The sequence below is a fragment of the Alligator sinensis genome, unplaced genomic scaffold, assembly GCF_000455745.1.
Source record: "Alligator sinensis unplaced genomic scaffold, ASM45574v1 scaffold592_1, whole genome shotgun sequence".
Taxonomy (NCBI): Eukaryota; Metazoa; Chordata; order Crocodylia; family Alligatoridae; genus Alligator; species Alligator sinensis.
Window position 1 is genome coordinate 939880 of NW_005842214.1, and position 19127 is coordinate 959006.

The window sequence follows — 19127 nt, forward strand, 5'->3', positions numbered from 1 at the left end:
GATCATGTTTCAGCTTCTCTTTTGGCAAGGACAGCAAAGGCTGTAGCCAAGTACAAGCATAGAGCTGAACTGAGCAAATATTTTTTTTTCCCTAGCCACACTGGCTGGGACACAATAGGTTCTCTCTTTCCTGTTGAAAACTACCACACACTCGCACAGTCTTTACTACCCCTTGCCACAGGCAGAACCCTTTGCTGGTCCTCAAAAGAGATCTGGGGTGGGCTTCTGATCCTGCATCTTGGGCTTTGTAGCCAGGAGAACCCAGCTTTCCTTTGTGCCAACTGCCCACTTCTTTTTCTTCCGGACTATTGCCAACTCTTGTGATATTATGGCAAGTCTTATGATAGTTGATGTTTTTCATAAAGTCCCAGGGCCTGGATTCAGGCAATTACAAAACAATCTCAGATTTCATCGGGGGGGGGGGGGGGGCTCTTCCAGAAAGCGTTTTTGAGGGGGGGGGGGGGAGGTCTCTTTCAGTAAGTTTCTAGTCCTCACAGCTGTGGACCAAAGCCAAAATATGGTGGCCCCCCCCAAGGCTCAGAAACCACAAAGCAAATATTAAAAGAATTCTGTGTTTCTCATTTTGCAAAGTATTAAGATTTTTAGGCCAGTCCCATGATTTGGAGGGGGGTGGGGGGAGCGTTGACTCATGATTTTTGAATGCTTGGGGCTGACAGTGCTGCCTTAAGTCTTGGCTGTTTCTCTCCAAAAAGGGAGGAACAGAGGAACAAGCTGCAGCTTATCTCGTGTCCGGCAGGTGGCAGGCCTCGCCAGCCCACTGGCTTGCAGAAGTTAGAAAGGCATTTGACTGACATCTCTGAGGTCTCCAGAGAGCAGCTTCTGGCCTGGAAGCTGGAGTCAAGGCCTCAGCATCAGGGGAATAGAGACAAAGAGCCTGACATAAGATCAGAGTGAGGGCACGGAGGCCAATAGCTCCTGGCCAGCTCCAGCTGCGTGATAAGGTCAAGTGGAGATGTGGGTTTGGACAATAGGGTCAATGACAGCAGTCTCCTCACTTTGGCAGAAGGCCCACTGTTCAAAGGAATCTCCGTGGATGCCTCTGTGGCCAGAGGGTATGTGCGCACATGGGGCCAGAACAGAGACCTGCGAAAGGGCTTCCTTCCCACTCACCTCCAGCTTAAGGTAAGTCCCAATACTGATACTGCATCAGCTGTACCACAACTACACAGGAAAGAAGGCAGCACTCTTCCAAATGCTGTTTACCACTGCTTTTGTGTGGGGATGCATCTTCCCTGCTAGCTTCACAGGAAACAAATTCCCAGAGTGGAGAGGCTGCCAGCACTGAATAGTAGGACCTCATGCTCTCCAGATTTTCAGCTAAGGGAGCCAGAGGCCTGTTTTGGGGCTTAGAGAAGAGACTCACTGAGTCTGAGAGCAGTGTCAATGCAACTAGAAAAGAGCTCCCTTACTCTCAGGTGCGGGGAGCAGCAAGACTGTCATTGGTGCTAACCAAGAAGAGAGCTCCCACAGGCTGGAGAGACAGCTGTGCTGCAATGGTGCCAGATAGAGGGAGCTGCTTTAGGCCAGGTGGCAATTGGGATCTGTGCTCAGGTCAGATGAGGAGTGAGAGGTTCCCAAGTCTGCCCTGTCACATTGTCCATTCAGCTCTTTCTCCAGGGGAAATCCAAAGCTGGCATTGTACGTGTCTTGCCTCCTATTCCTCCCTTGGACTGTATCACTGAACGGCATGCTCCACTTAAGAGGACGGGGGAAGGGAGTCATGCCTGCAGGGGCCCTCCCACATGGGAGCTGCCTTGGAGATCCCAGGCAGAGTGGAGGGGTCTGAATGGCAGTCTAAGTCCAGAAAAAGGCTCAGAACAAATGGGGAGAGGCAGGAAGGGAGCATGGAGAGCTCCCCCCTCCCTCTCAGCCCACGGCCCCTGCCAGGCTGTCCCAACACAAACATTCCAAGCCTGCTCACTAACCAAACCCAGCTGACTTACAGCTGCCACTGGAGGGAAACCAGGACCTGCTGAGCAGCCCAAGAGCTGCCAAAAATTGGGGGAGGGCTGCCTTGCCTTCCCAAAGCTCTCCTGTCCTCTCTTCCCAGCAGCCCCACTCCAGCCAGGACTTGGGTCAGGGTCTCTCACCTGTTTGCATTTTCTAAGGTCTCTACTTTTTTCCAGAGTTCATTGTTCTCCGATGTGTAAGTCTCAACCCTGCAAAGATAAAATCCCAAGCCAGATAGTTATGAGTGGCAGACCAAATGGGCAAAAACTGCACCTCCTCCACTGCTGCCTGGACCCTGAACAGCCTATGGCCCACATGTCCCCTGAAGCTGTGCTCTCAATTCAGAACAGCTTGGCTACATTTGATCCTAAGAGCTGGGGGCAGGAGTCAGAACAAAAACTGAATTCATGTTATTTAGAAAATGTCCAGTAATTCCCCTTCCCCCCCTGGGGGCTTCTTTCTGGCTCTAAAATAAGTAGAAGGCAGGGTAGATTTGCACTTTACAGACTGACCAAAGTAGCCAATAGACCCAAGGTACGTCTATATAAACAGCCTGTGGTACAGTGTGGAGATACTCAAGCTAGGTGCAAACAAACTAGCTCAGGTACCAGAGCACTTAAGCTGTGGTGGCAAGAAGCTGCATGCAGGCTAGTGTACCCTCATCTCATCTCATTTACAGCTAGCTCACATATCTCTATAGTACACTGCAATCTGCAGTGCAAACACCCACAATCAGAGGAAGAGACCCTTCCTGAAAGTGCCCAAGTCATCAATGCTCTAATAACCTATAGGACATTTTGGAACAAACACAATGACACAAAAGCATCTCTTACATCATCAGCAACTTCTGCCCCCAGTACTTGTGAAACAAGACCAGAGGACCTTCTGCGAGAAGAGCTCTGGCCTCTTGACCATGTGAATTGAAGAAGCGTCTGCCATAGTTGCTAGCAGTATTCAGGAGAACCACAAGCTTGTATGTTTGAGCAGCTTGGATCCTAGTCCTTAGATGGCAATGGAGAGTCTGCATGGCCTCTTTTTTCCTTCAATTTCTTTATTTTTATTGTAACATTGGGAAAGCATTCAGCAAAGGTACAGGACATAGGGGAAGGAAAATTACTCCAGAAAGAACAATGGTCATGGACAAGACCCTGATAATACAGGCTTTCCAACACATGCAACTATGCAAAATGATTTTACCCAGTCTATGAACAATCTATGTAGTGAATAAATTGTGCTTTTAATGGAACACCTCCTGGTTGAATGTTTTAGGTTCAGAGCATGGACTTTGTGCAAGCTGCCAGTGACGGAAACTAATGTCAATAAAATGTTTCAGTTACTATTTTTAATTACAGTGAATACCAGTTTTAGTTGTCATTTAAACCCCACATACCTTGCAACCTAAATATCACAGCAAGAGCTGCTAGTTATGTCAGCACCAATTCACACACAGACACCAAGACTGAGAAAGGAGAATGAACTTGACCGGCCAGGACAGAAAGACCCTTTCACCAATGTAAATAAAGAGAGCAACCACCTTGCTGGAGGTGACAGAGTCTTCTCCACGTGGGTTGCCAACCGCCAGAGGGCAATATGATCACACACCCTTAGTTGATATATTATATAAGCACATGAAAGCTTTAAGGTGAAACCCACTCATCTGTTTTCATGGTGCATTTCTCCCCACTTAGACAAAACAAGCAAATAGCAATACAGGGTGAAAAGTTAATTAGGTTCTCAAAAATCTTTCTATTTTCCTGATCTCCAGTCAGGTCGTTAACTGGTAGTGTTAACAACATGGGGGAAGGATGAGATATTTTTTAAAATATATAGTCCTGCAGTTGGAGCTCAGCAGACAGATCCCTGTGCTTGGGAGAGGTCCAGCAAGGGAGGTACAAGAGGCTGTTCTGCATGGATCTGATTGTAGAATTGGGGCCCTCAATTATTTCTTCCCTGAGAGTGTATCATTATGTTACAATCCATTGATCTTGTCGTTGCAAGACAAAAGCTGAGGGTTGGGAGGGGAAGTGGTATTCCTCTAGCTCCTATTTTAAGAAGGAAACCCAAGCTGTAGCTCAAGAACTTTAGGAAACAAACTCAGCTTTAGCTTTTTCCTTACTATCAGGAACTTTGAGTCATTGTCTGAACAAACAGGACAAGCAGGGTGCAACTAAAATGGCTTTGGTCCCATGCCATCCTCCATGTGCAAACTAGGAGCAACTTCTAGCAGGGACAGATTAGTCTCACCAAACATACTACCTACACTATGGGCCTTAAAGCTCTACCAACAGAACAAGGCAGCTGGAAGGAAGTGAATTTTTAAGGAGGAACCAAGCGCAAGGGTATGACAGGATGTCTGTGGGCAAACAGGGAACACATATCAAATGTTTGCTAAGAAACAGATACTAGCTTTGGGAAGTGACCAAACACCAGTGCAGAAAATAGCATTTCCAATCTCGTTTTACAGTATTCAATGATTAATTGGCCCCAAACATAGACATAAATTTCTAAAACACCTACAAGAGCTGTGTGCACTGAGGATGCACTGCTGTCAAGCAAGCCATCATCAAGACAAGGCTGTGCTCTGAGCCACAGGAAAGAAAGGAGGCATTGGAACCCCTGACACTTTGACCACATGTTTAACTTAACAGTTCTTGTAAAACAGCACTCTTAAAGCCAGCCCAAACATGGCAGTGCCTTTGCTACTGTAAGCCGTAGTGTTTTAGATCACCTCTGTACAATACTGAGAAGGCAAGAGAAGAAACTTTGAAGCTGACAGCCATCTTTTGGTTCAATGTAGACAAAATATTTTTGACTGAACTGTGGAGGGGCTTTAGAGCAGGGAAGGTATTGAGGCCACCCCTGCTTAGATGCTTAAGAGGGACGAGAAGACACTTACTTTTTCTCTAGACACTCCACATATTCCTTCTTTTTTCTGCGACTCTCTTGAGCAGAGATCTGGAAGATGAAGGAAAAAAAAATACATGAATCAGCACCAGGAGCCTGAAAACATCTCCCCATCCTCCCATTCTTGCTAGATAGGCAGTTTCATTTGTTCAAAAGTCAAGTGGGCAGTCATCTTCCAAAATGTCATTCCTCCCAGGCTCCTGGCCACAAAACAGGAAGGAAAAAAAAACAAGAAGGGGACACCTGGTATGAAGCCTCTTTTGCAATGTGCCTTAACCCTTTTTAAAGTGTCCCTTGTGGTCTCTCAGAAACCAGCTGAGTCATGCAGCTAGGTGATGGAGCTGTCTGGAAAATGCCTTGCCCTAGATCTCTTCTGCATCACAACCACTGACTAATCCATGCTGTGGGGGCTCGTCATCTCCCCCCGGGAATCCTGCTAACGTGGGAGTCTAAGCAAATCTCACAGCCTGTCTCTTGTCCTTATTGTGCATAGGATCACAGTCTCATAGGGAAAGGACCTGAAGGGCCAGCTAGGCCAACTTCATCTACCATTGGTTGCTCCCATGGCACCAGTCAAAAGCGGGCGTCCTTTGTGCTAAATGCTGTAGATGGAAATGTGTTTTATGAGCCCCAAAGAGCTTATAATTTGATTTGAAAAGAGATACAACAAGCAAGTGCAGCAAAATCTAGGGAGAGTAGGCAAAGGCAACAGGAATAACAGGGCCCTGAACTAACACCGAGACTAGCTATGGCATATGCTCAATGTAATGTTTAACTACATAGTTAAGATACAAGTGAATATGAACCTTGTTCTTGATTTTCCTCCTGACCCTCTTCAGTGCTTTCTCCTCTGCTTTGGTCAGGGGCAACTTGGTTGGGATGGGGTAGCCCTCAGCAATCAGGGTGCGTTTTTCCTCCTCAGTCAAGAGCAGGGGACCTGAAGTCCCTTGTAATTTCTGAAACACACAAGCAGAAGTTATCAGTGCATCCAGGGCATCAGCAAGGATCTGTGCACTTCATGGGTGTTCACTGCCACCACCAGAACCCTGCACCCCAGCTACCCTCCCAGACCCTTGCAGCCACTTGACTCCAGTGACCCAACTTCCTGTTGCCTCCCACTCAGCATAGCAAGACATCAGCTTCCCACAGGTGAGCCTGGCCACAAACTATAATTTTCATGTACTACCACATTTCCTAAAGTAAAAGGGCATACATATGCCTCCTGTGGGAATTCTCAGTTATTCCTTTACCAGGAACTCCCTTAAGTATTCTGGAGTGACCTTGATGTTCCCAAAAGCAAGAGAGCAACATAACACCAGCTAGAGCAAAACATTAATTTGCAGGTGACACGAAAGTCTTCATCTCTCAGTGATAGATCCCAGAGCTGAGCCACAAACCTTCTGTGCCACCTTGCTTATTTCTGACTTGCTGATTCACTTCAGTCCTGACTTGGAGCTCCCCTGTTTCATTCCTAAGCCTAAGCAGAAATGACTAACAGTAAAACTAACTTAACTACTTGACTTTCTGTGAAAGGGAGTTGAGTAGTTCCCTATGAGCCCAAAGAAGCATGGGGAGAAATTGTATCTTGGTGACATTCTGGTTCCTTACATGTGGTGCTGTGAGGAGAGGAGAGGAGGAGATTGCAGTAGAAGAACGAGCAGCTGGCCGGACTGGGCTGGAGGGAGGCAGGGACTGTGGACTCTGGGATCCATCACTGTCACTGCCATGGCTGCTGGGGGGAGTTGGAGGCATCTGCACCAAGTCATCTAGTGGGATATAAGGACAGCATGTGAGTTGCAAACATCAGTCTTCTGCAGATGGGTTTGGAGCAGCACCAGGGAAAGGCACTTTCACGAGAGAGGACTGAAGGAAGAAAGTAGTGCCTATAAGCGATTGGGGTATGGCCAAGGGCAATCTGGTTGAGGCTCAGTTCAGGAAAGACAGAGGTAATATTGGCAGCTTCCAAGAAACAACCAGCCCCAATACAAAAAGCCCATTCTTCCTTTTTGCACTTTAAGAGTCTATGGAAGCCAGGACAGCTCCTGGATGCCCAGGGAGTGCCTACAGCCAAATCACATTTTTTAACTGTTTCTGAGACAAAAGAGTGACTTTGCTAAGATTATCCATACTTCACAGTTTGGAGATTACACTACTGTGAAGGGGGCTTTCTATGGAGCTAGAGAAAAATGCAGCAGCCCCTTGGTAACCCTTTTAAAACTGAGAGACAGCATAACACAATCACTCCACAGTCTGTATTGGCTGCCAGTAGGTTTCCTGCTGGAATTCAAGGTGTTAGATTTTAACCTTTATGCTGGAAAGCCAGCTACTTTCAAGCATGTCCTCTGATTGTCCATTTTGAGACAGTCCAAGACAGCAATCATTTCAAATTTCAGTCCCAGAGGGTTTGGTTTATGGAAACTTCAGCAATATCTTTGACATAGGAGGGCTGAAGTTTTACTCAGCATAGACATCAGAGCTGACATCCCACTGATTTAAAAGAAAGGAAGCTGTTGGCTTTGAATTCCCTGTGAGAGGTTTGAGACTGGATTTAATATCACCTCAGCTTGTATTTGCTAACATTCTGGCTATAATGCAAGGCCCACTATTTTTTTTTCCATGGACACCTGGACATCTAAGGAAGAATCAGGTTGATGAGATGTGATCTGTCACTGCAAACAAAGAAGCACATTTTATTGGCATTCTTGTGGGTACCCCATTTGGTGGCTGTCAGGTGCAATGGTATAAATTAGCGTGAATTGCCCACACCTTAGAATAAATGCTAAATATTCTGAATATATCCATGCGTACACATATGCATTCACCCCTTCTCCTCCATGCTGAGCTGCCAGACTGTATTTCTGACGTCACTCACCTTCTGGAGCCAGTGGGCAGTTTTTCAAAGAGAAATTTAAAACAGGTAGCATCATAATTTAAATCCCTTCTAAATCATTTCCCTCACCCCAGTTTTTGTTACAAAAAGACTTGTGTGGTAGATTCCAAGGGAAGTTTCTTAGAAAGATCTTGGCAATACATAGGGCCCAAGGCATAAGAAGTGGCATTAAAAAAAACCTGCCTGAAAATGCATTTCATGCCAAATTAGGAAGGGTAGAATACAGAGAACTGCCAGGTGCTTTACTACTGTTAGGAAGTTTGCCAACATACTGAGGAGCTTTACAAGGTTCTCAGATACCACAATGACAGGCCTGATACAAGAAGAAAATAAAAAAACAAAATCTGTTCTGTGCAGCTGCAGTAGCTCAATGTACCTTCCACTGTGCATTTCGCATGCCAAAAGTGCTGCTGGAGAACTTTCCCTAAAGCTCCCCAGGCACTTGCACACTTGCCATGCTTGAAAATGTTTATAGTCCAGCATTAACAGTTAAAATTTAACACCTTGAATTCCAACAGGAAACCTACTAGCAGCCAGTGCAGACCGTGGAGCAATTGTGTTATACTGTCTCTCAGTTTTGCAAGGGTTATCAAGGGGCTGCTGCAAGCATGCCAACCAGCCATCAGGTGCTGGAGAACTACCTCAGCTCTGGATGAGGATGTGGACCCCCACTTCTGCAAGCCTCACTGTACTTGGAAGTGGTCACAGCTGTGTATCTGTAGGTAGAGTCCTTGTTCTTAATAGCACCTTAATTGTGTATTTGCATACTTTCAGCTGCTGGAGTTTTCAGACTGAAGTTTGAAATTCCTGACTTTGGAATGGTTGCTTCTGGATAAATCCAAGGTCCCTGTAAGGATTTTAAGTGCTTGGCATTTTCAGGTATATTTGCAACTGTGGCATTGTTTCTTCTTGTTGTGTGAACAATTCTGCATGGGACAGTTTGTACATGGAATAATTCTATCTGGGTGCCAATCACCTAGAACATCTGTGCAATCCTGCATTAAGATATGTGTGGCTCTATGCTGACCCACCTCAGCCAGCCCTGCTGTTATTCCATGTGTTAGGCACTGCACCTGGATGCTACTGTGTGTACTTATGTGCATGGCTAGGAGCAACCTATACCTGGGGAATACCTGATTAGAGTGAACATCAGCAAGTGGATTATATTGTCTTACCTGCAGGTACATTTAGAAACTGGTTCACCTCCTTGGGCTCAGCTTTGATCACAGGTGGTGGAATAATTTCTATAGGAGCCTATGAAAAAACAAAAATATACGGTTGCCTCAGCCTCTCTTCCACTTCCCTTCCTTACCATTCACAAATCACCGTCATGAGCACTGACTGCAGCCACACTTCCATAACCCTCTGCTCTGCCCTGTTCCACACCTGAGTCCTGGAAGCCATCTCCCCAGCTTTCTTGCAGAACTGATGGCAGGCATGTTGGCAGCCAAAAAAATTGTGCATAGTCCTGCCCTCTATCTCTGGGCAAAACAGAATGCAGAAAAGTGTATTCTGTGAGGGCAGGGAAGTAATGCACAGCCATGCTTCTCTAGCCCTTGCATAACCCCTCCAAAATAGAGGACTGTATTCTCCCGTGCCATTACTTTACCTTTCAACCCAGAAAGCATTATTTGAACTGCCCTCCTGAAGAAGAGGATAGCCTCTCTTTGATCTAAATTAATCAGAGCTGGGAGTATTTATGCAGGCTTTGTAGAAACAAAGTGAAACTTCTCCTGCTTAGGACTTTCTCCAGGGCCACTGAACAGCTGTTTCTGATCAAATGAGATTAAGAGTTAACACGAAGAGCACTTTGTTCCCAGCTCGGCTGAACTACCCCTCTGCTCCCAGCCTCCCTTCTCCCAAGCTACCACAGGCTAGAGAGTTTTTTTACACTGAACAGACGCACTGAAAACTACCCCAGACTCTACAAATAGCTGAGGAAGGGCTCTGGGTACTGCTGACAAGCACACAGAATGGATCTGCACGTGAAGGCACAGCAAGTTCAAGCTGTGTAAATAATGAAGGAATCGTGTGCACATTTTTGGCTCAAAAGGTTGATTAGTTTCATAGAATCATTTTAAAGGGAAGACGTTGACCACAAGCAGTGAACCCCACAGAAGCCTGACTGTATCTGATGGGCTGCAAGGCACATGGCAGCTCAACTAAATGAGAGACCAGACAAACCTAGGAGGGCCAAAGAGACCAGGATGGAATTGGGGAAAAACTGAGTGCCTCAGCTACACCCAGGATCTCATGGGTACAAGTGGTCTCAGGGTGCTGATAAGAAACAAAAATCTGAAAAATGTAGAAGTAAGCAAGAGGTTTGGTTCCTCAGTTCTTGAAAATTAATTTAATAATACTTAACCCTTAGTGCATGGGGTCCTCCTGAATCCTCCCAAACAAAAACAATCAGAACCATGAAGAAGGATCATTATCTACATTGCACAGCTTGGAAAAGCAAGAGGTGGTGTGTTAGACCAAGGCCCAGGCATACTAAACAGTGACAAGTCTATGCTAGAGATGGGACTGAACCCAGGAGTACCAGGCTCCTATTCAGTCCACTAGCAAATGCTGCCTTCCTTGAATGTATCTAATTCAAGGAACTCCATTTAAAAATTCCCTGGCATATTGGTATCCCCATCTGAGAAAAACAAACCAAGGAAGGCTCAAGAAATACCAGCAGATTAGAAGGAAAGGGCCTTCCAGAAACCTGCAATGCAAGTGAAGGACTAGATGACTCTGACTTAGACTCAAATTAGTGTCCCTGAGGCAAACACAGATGGTTAAGAGATCAAAGTCAACTGTACTGGAGACAGATAAATCTTACAGTGCTTCCACAGTCAGTCACATTGCACTTCAGATAGGAATGAAATCACTTTAACACTGAACCCAAGTCAGCTTTAATTGCTATTTCAAGTGGGCAAATTCCCTGTGCTGAAATATTTGGGTATCAAACTCGGCATTACTATCATCCTCCTGCCCAATCTTAATGACCTAAAACAGATCCTAAAGTCAAGCTGAAAATTGAAATCATCTGTGGCCACAATGCTGGAGATAAAGTCAGAAGTTGTATTTTGGACGTTTCAGTTGTCAGATGCACTTGCAGGCATGTACTGTGGGTAAATCAGGCTCACCTCCTCAGGAGCTGGTAGTCTCTGCAGCGGGTTGAGGTTCAGCACAGGCACCGAACTGGCTGCAAGCTGGGACTCAGAAAGTTCTGGGACCAGGTTCTGTTCCTGCTTTACCATGATGGAGCACAGCTTGTGTCCTAAGGACCACACTCCACTTTCCAGATCTGAAACAAGCACAACACACATCTCAAACCTCATGAAACTTCAGCAGTGACAGAACAAAGAAAGGGACCCCAAAAGCCTTTACCCTACCAGAGAAGGGTCCCCTTCCAGAGGGGAGAGGAGATGTGAATGTATGCCTTATGCAGTAAGCTCTTTTGTCAGCCGTACCACTTTGCAAGCACGCACATGCTCTCAAGGTTTAAGACAGCAGGGCATTAACACTGCCCTAGGATGATGCCAGTACACAAGCTCATCCCCTAGTCTGAGGCAGACAAGAGTTTGCCTTTGAAGTATGTATATCTCTAATTTCATCCACCCATAATGTCAAGTAAGATTCTCACAGAACTGCTTCTGTCTGGTGACAGACTGCATTTGGCTCCAGAGGTAAGATGACACTCACCATGTGGTACTGGCTCTTGGGAGCTTGTTGCAACAAATATATACTTCATTATGAAGAAGTTCAAGGTAGGTCCAAAAACAGAGCCCACCAGGTGATTAGCAAAGAAGGGGCTGGCTCCACCACACAAGCAGAAATTGCTTCTATACATTGTCCACATGACCAAGCTCCGGAAAGGCTGGGAGTTGCTTAAGTCTCTTGGGTGGCAAAAGCCAGCAGTACGTGGACACCCTAGCCTGAAGCTTTTCTTGGAGTGGCCCTTTCTTCTGGGAGTTTAAGATCAGCCTTTTGCTTCAGTGTATTTTACCTACATGCCTTCTGTTCAAAGTGGATTTGAATCCAGTGTCTGGCACTGTTTGTAGAGCAGGGAAAAGGAACCATTCAAATCCACCATGTGTGAAGACAGTATCTCAGGAACTGTGGGGCTCATGCCTCCAGCTTGTCACAGCGTGCAGGAGAGAATACAGCCCCTAACATGCAGTGAAGGCTTCTGAAATGCAGTCCAGAACCGTTGTTATCAGAGCAGTCATTCTTTGCTTTGGTCCCACAGGACTGCACAGAACAATGGGCAGAGAGGGACTTTGTCTCTCTTACTGGAACAAGGATGCCAAACTGGCCCACTTGGCTTCCTAGCTATTTCTGTTTCCATATTCATCAAAACAGAACAGCTGATGAGTATTCCTTAATGCACATACCCAGTGCCACAGGCATGGATGGCGCTCTGCTGGTAATAAAGAGTGATTTCCTGTCTGAGGCATCTAGCAAGGTGAGACAGTGTAATAGGATGGGGACGTATGTAGTGGATAGGCCCTGTGCTGCACTTTTCCACAAGGTTGAAGTTTCACCCATGGTGTTTTCATTTCCATGAATATCTCAAAACTGGGATCCTGATTGTGGCTACTTCCCTCAGGCTCTCCCCAAGTGCTATCTTCCTCCCCTCTCCCAGGCAGAAGCATGCTGTAGTTTTCAACATAGAGGGAATTAGAAAAGGAAGCACTTAGGAACACCTAATGGGTTTGTCTGTGCACTGCCCTCCATGCATGGGGCTAGGGTGAGGACAGTTAAGGGAATACAAGATCCTAGGAGCTGGGACTAAATTGAGAAGAGATAATGATCAACTTGGATCAAGTGAAGAAGCAAAGCCGTTAGAACTGAGAGCTGCTTGGACTCCACTCTGAAGTTGTGGTCTCAACTTTCCTGCTTCTCAGGCACCACAGCCTGCCAAGAAGCTACTCTGTACTTGGCCTGGGTCCAATATCCTCCTCCCTAATCCCCTTTCCTTCCCTTCCTCTGCTATCTGAACATGAGAAATTCATTGGCACTGCCATACAAATTACTCTAAGTGTCATCAGTTAGTGTCCTAGTTGGCTCTAAGCATGAAGCCAGATCCTGGCCTGCTGCCCTAACCCTAGATGCTCTCTGGCAGCAAACAGGACCTGCAAAGGAGATACAACACCTCAGGGGACTGCTCCTCTAGCACAGGACCAGAGTATGCAGCCCTTAACCTCCCCTTCTTGAATCCCCCTGGCTTGGGGCATGCCAGGGGCAGAAATGGAGTAGGAGAATCCTCTACATAGAAATAAGAAGTTTGCCACAAGTCAGAACATAAGTCACTTATGCTGGGGACTGCAGCAGCACCCAACAGTCAGAATGAAGGTGTTGCAAAGGTGGCTTACAGTCTCCTTTATCCAAACACCTCTTAGGCTACACCTTCTGCACTGTTCCACCTGAGAGGTACAGACTAGCTTGTGGTTTGTGCCCATGCACAATGGAGTTAGACTCTGGTCCTAATTATAGCAGCTGTCTGTGCCAGTGGCCTATGCTATTTTCCTGTAACTGGTTTGGCCTACTCTTAGTATGCTGCATAGCCAGGACTCCTTCACTGTGCCCGTGTAACCAATTTTGGCTAGTCCACCTTCCTTTTTGGCTTTCACTGCCTCTGGGCTGCTTTAAAGGTGTATCCTGTGCGCTTGGTCCTCTGCTGACGAACTCTGAGGATAGCTGCTTAGAATTTCCCAGAATCCACCAATGCAGACATGATTAAACAGCTTTGTAGGTATGCATGTACACCAGGGGTGGGCAAACTACAGCCCATGGGCCAGACATGGCCTGCCAGGCCATTCTATCTGGCCTGCGGGACCCCTAAAAACTTTAAAAAATTAATATTTATCTGCCCCTGGCTGCCTGTCATGCAGCCCTCAATGGCTTGCCAAAACTCAGTAAGTGGCCCTCCACCAGAAATAATTGCCTGCCCCACTTAATGTACACCCACATATATGTGTTGGCAGGAAAGCTGCTGTGTGTTAAGGAGACCAAGTCACAGCTTGAACTGTAAATGTAGATGGGTCCTTTATTTTGAATGGTGGGGGAAGGAGGGGACATACTTAGCCAGAAATTTCAGTGTCCAACAAATTCGGACAAACCTTGCCTTTCTCCTGATCACATCCTGCTGTGTGACCATGCTACTGGCAAGCTTTAAATTTCCTTTCTATATGAGGAGCAGAAACCCCTCTGCCTGGGAGTGGTCTGCTGGACTTTTTACCAATGTAAGGCAAGGAGAGCAAGCAAGGGGTTCTCTTTGTCTAGACACATTAGGCCCTAGCTCTCCATACAACCCAGGCAGCAGACACCCAACCAAGCACAAACTGTCCTTCATTCCCCCCACACCCATGCACATTCTGACCCTCTCTTTTTCCCACCCTCCAAGATATAGTAGGAGAGAGATCGAGTTATAGACTTAGAGATAAACAGGCCTACAGGGATCATTAAAAGGGAATGATCAGAAGGCATTTTCCATGGATGCATCTATATTCCACATCCTCGGAGGACACGTCAGATACATAGACAATCTATAAACACTGCAGATAGGACTGCATCCTGCTCTGTGCAAGATGCCAGGAGATGGCCTCAACAGTCTTTTCCAGATATTTTGTTCATACTCAAATATTTGGAATGCATGTGCAGTAAAAAAAACAGATCAACACACACAGATACCAGAAATCCATTGCTGCTCTGGAGGTGGGGAGGGGAGTGAAGGGAAATTAGGGAGAAGGAGGAGATATTAAGTGTACTGTCTTCTTTTCTCTTTATTCTTTGTCCTCCAGAACCGCAGATTCTGGCAGGAAACTATCTGCACAGCCCACTCTGCATAACAACAGTGGACCCACTAGTTTCTATCCAGGCCTACACCCTTTTCTCCGGAAACCTACAGCCTACCACTGTTATGGAATCGTGCCTGTATACACTGGTCTGCAGAACTGAAGTCTGGGACTTAGAACGGGAGGTCCCTGTCTATATCAACAAACCATTAGCCATGTGAAAAGCAAAAGCATGACACAACCTTCTGTTCCTGAGACTGAAAAGCAATCTGGACCACCCAACCTAACACAGTAGGAGGGTGGTAATTTTGGAAGGGGCAGGATTCCGAAGTTTTAAATGACAGCAGAGAAGCTAAGAGAAAGGGGGTGTGCAACATGCCTCGGTCAGCTCTACCATGAGGACAGTTGAATAGCGCTGCAAGCAGAGAAGGCATGGTTAACCCTGACTGATATTAAAGTAATTCATGGGCACTACCTTTTAAGCCCTGGACTGTTAAATACAATGTAGAGTGATAGGTCTGAAGGGACAGGGCCAAGGACAAGTGCATGTGAAAACTGTGCACTCCAAACATTGTCAGAATAGATGCAATTTATAACTGAACTAATCCCAGGCTGGTATACCACTTAAGTCCCACTTCAGCTCAACTGGTATGAGTGGGACTCATATGCTGCAAATTATGGTAGCACTCCGCACTATGGAGAAACTCTCCCTTAGAAAAGACTCAATCCTGTCCAAGAGAACTTGCAATCTAAGCAGAGAGATGCCAAGATCTGGGAAAAGGTGGCAGTGGTTAAGGTGATGTGTATAGCAGAAACCAGTCCCTGTGTTAGCAACTTGTCTGTTTAGATTTGTATTTTGCTGCTCCCCACATCTCTATCCTGTTTGTCTGTAACCCCATTATCGCAGTCTTTCTCCTCTGTCTCATTTTATTTACTTACTCATGTGTGCACATATAAAGTACAAGTGTGTTATCCATATGCTCACACCTTCTGGGCTTTTGCTAGTTGCTCAAAAATACCTGCTCCTGATGAGTACTCCTGTGTGCTAGTGTTAAAGTCCAGGCAGTAACAGTTAATATTTGACTGTAAAACATTTTACAGTTAAGGAATAGCATTTGGGCCTGACATGTGGACCCTCCAGTGCATTGAGTTACTTGTACTGAATTCAAAGCTGTTGACTGTGCAGTTTACAAGGAGCAGAGGCAGCAAATAGCAGTTTCTCTCCTCCTCTCTTAGTGTTTATATTACAGAGGAGGGACAATTTCTGGTCACACTGGGGAAACCTCTATCCCAGGCCTCACTCTTGGTAAAAGGAACATCTTTCTTCTTCTGTATATACTGAATCTGTGCCATAGTTTTTTCAGGCAGTCTGATGTCCATCAGCTGCTAGGACACCCACACCGTGCCACAAATTACAGGACTCTCTGCTAGGATTGCTCTAAAAATATCCAACCATCATAAATTATCTTGAAATGAATTGTTTTAAAAATAGGCTTTGAAATGACTGTTCCTCTGTCTCCTGCTAAGCCATCTGCTGGTAAGGAAGCCATTTAGCTTTCCACATGCACCAACTCTGGCAGCAGGCAGGGACTCATGCTCCCTATACCCAGGCCAAGCCTCTCTACCAACTGCCAAACATGGACCTAAATCTAGTGCATCCACACCCAATCTAGCAAGGTCCTATGGCACTGTTGCCAGTAGTTTACCAGGACCACACAAAGCACTATGCCACAGAGAATAATCAGCAGTGTGAGTAATGTTAAATGCTGAAAATGAGCAATTATTATGTTAGAACAGAAAATGAGAAGAAGAAAAAGGCCATGTTCATAGTGATGGATCAGATTTATCCAGAGAGCAGGTGCTGTGATGTCAAAGGAGCAGGCAGCATCCTTATGCATGGGAACCCACTCTGGGCTGGGCAGGCAGTGCCTCTGTGCAGTAGAGCACATGCCATGGAAGCAGACAATGTCTCTCCTAGCAAACATCAGCTCTTATACCATAGCTGGGTCATAGCATATATGTTTCTGGAACACTGTGATGTGCATATGGGTCTCCCAAGCTCACCATTAGCATTATCTTCAGTCTTGACAGGCATGAGGGGACTTTGGGGGGCAGAGTCTCCACTGAGTGAGTAGCTGTGCTCTGCCTGGATGCCAGGAGTGGGAGGGTCCAGGTCCATGTCCAGCAGAGGATTCTTTTCAACCAGCATTGGATCATCAAAGAAACTGCTGAAGAGTTCATTGGAAAAATCCTCCATGTTCTCAGAGAAGTGATCCAGGTTCTCAGAGAAATGCTGAGAAGGAACCAAAGGAAAGGGAATGTTATTGTGCACTCCAGTAGGAACTAAAGAGCTGTCTACTGAGCTGAGATCCATAATGCAATAACAACATTGAGTGATAAATAATAATTTCTGGCTTGTATCATTTGTTATAGCTAAATAAATATTGCCTTTTCATTTACAAGGAAAGAACCCAAATGCTCACTAACATATCTGACTTGTTATCTTCCCCATACCTACTCATCTAATCACTTAAAATATACTCATCTCTTTCTAATCCATTTATACTAATCTATCAATCTGAATCAGGTTTTAAATCACACTCTTACAATGATATCTAGTAGAACAAAAGAGATCAAGGAAAACCTGAGTGATAATAAAATACAAGTGCAGCTGAAAGTGATGTGCTTCAGAGCCTGTACTTACTGGCATAAATTTTCCCGTGTGCGCTGCAAGTAGCAGATAGGCACTCTGATACCCCAATGGATAGCAAAACCAACCACTGATTTCTATCAGAGAAAAATGGGCTTGATCAACATAACAGGAAGCCCCCTCCTGCTGTATTTAATTTCCTTTAGGATTTGCCAGCCCCTCTGTGTGCCATGTGAGAATGTCCCCAGGCCAGATAATGCCTATGAAATTCTGCTCCCTCTATGAAGTTTAAACACCACCCGTGGCCTGTTAACAACAAACACTAATCGTTTCAGTAGCAGCCAATAAATCTGAAAGCTGCTGCTGCGCCTGAATTCCCGATCCCCTTGAGAACCTGTTTCTCCTGAGACAGATCCTCCTATTTAGAAGTCAAATCACTAACTTTTCCACTTGATACAATAAAGTGCTGGTTGGCAAAGGAGAAAAATGCTGGTAACCAGCTGAAATGTTATCCCAATTGTTAGCAGACTGAGGTTTCTGGCACAGGGAGAGGAAAGAAAAGACAGATATATTCAAGAGACTACATTACATAGATGATCTTAAAAGGGCTGACTGAAGTCAGGAGAAAGCAAGAGAATTCAGGAGTAGCTGGGGAGGGGAGAAGCAGTGTGAGTGTGTGTGTCTGTGTATCTGACAAAGAGAGAGAGAGAGAAAGAGAGAACCCGAACGCTGGAGTGAGGACATAAATTACAGACTTATGAGCACCATGTGGAGGTGGCCAAAACTCTGCAGCTCTAGAGGGGGCCGTGTACCAGAAAGAGCCTGGGAGAGTACAGATTTCTATTCAAAGTTCATTCCTTTTCCGACAGCAAGGCTGAGGGAGGAGTTGACCAGGGGACCCCGGATACCAGAGCCTGCTAGTTCCTGTTCCAATAAGAAGGTGTGTTTGTTTTACTTTAGCACATTGTCATTCTGTAAATAGAGGACTGGCAATGAGAAAGTCAGGGAGGGGTTGGGAGAGCAGCCCGCTGTGGCTGGACAACCTCAGAGACAGGTAGTTAGCTGTGTTAGTCTGAAGTCAAGCAGAAGGCAGGGTAGATTTGCTCCTTATAGACAAGGGGTGTCAAAGTGGATGAGTGACATGGGGCCAGTCCATGGGCCCCTCCTCCAGTCACTTGATCCTGCAGCTGTTCCAGCTGGTTTGGCACCTGTAGTGAAGGGGGAGGGCATAAGTGAAGGGGTCTGTGGGCTAGATCTGGCCTGCAGACTGGTCTCACACCACAGGCGTGTGCTGTGCCCCACATAGGTCTGATCAGATCCAGGGGCAGCATTGGGGCATGGATGGTGGGGCTCTGCAGGCCAGATCTGGCCCACAGGTTGTATATTTGACATCCCTATACTAACGACACCCCTGTTATAAACTAATCAAAGTGTCTGTGTATTCCTTTCTTTTCACATCCTTGTGCCAAGGTATTTAGCAGAATTTGTAGATCTGTCAGAATCTGACAGGGCCACAAAGTAAGCACTTCTGCTATGGTTTCAAACTTGCAATCTCTGGGCTGTCAACTGCACCTTAGCGTATGCATCACCCCAGCCTTGCATGTGTACATGCATATACATATATTAATGTATGTGTGTGTACATCTATATATATAGAGGGGGGGGGATGAGAGAGAGAGAAAGAGAAAGCACAAACCTTCCTGAGCAGAAACACACTTCATCAGAGGCTCTGAAAGGATGTGAAGAAAGCAGAAAGCTTCAGCTCATGGAAGTGTATGATATATGGATATATAAGTGTGTGTGTATACATATATACGCTTTGGTTAGTTGATAAAGTGCAAATTTGTCAGGGATGCTGATCAGGCAGGCCCAGCCTGAGCCAAGTACTGCAGCAGCCACATCTGGATTAAGCCTCAGCTAATGA

At 45.9% G+C, this 19127-nt stretch overlaps 1 protein-coding gene across 1 annotated transcript in view; it reads right to left on the reverse strand.

Annotated features, from left to right (window-relative positions):
• Positions 1-17216, reverse strand: part of CREB3L1 (cAMP responsive element binding protein 3 like 1) — a 23967-nt gene extending 6751 nt beyond the window's left edge. The window contains exons 1-8 of the mRNA XM_014521449.1: positions 17161-17216; positions 16618-16846; positions 10900-11060; positions 8941-9019; positions 6484-6641; positions 5682-5831; positions 4868-4926; positions 2112-2180 (exon numbers count right to left, since the gene is read on the reverse strand). Of these exons, the coding sequence (XP_014376935.1) occupies positions 2112-2180; positions 4868-4926; positions 5682-5831; positions 6484-6641; positions 8941-9019; positions 10900-11060; positions 16618-16810 (869 nt within the window). The 5' untranslated portion in view covers positions 16811-16846; positions 17161-17216. The remainder of the gene's footprint in view (positions 1-2111; positions 2181-4867; positions 4927-5681; positions 5832-6483; positions 6642-8940; positions 9020-10899; positions 11061-16617; positions 16847-17160) is intronic.
• Positions 17217-19127: the final 1911 nt, after the last annotated feature.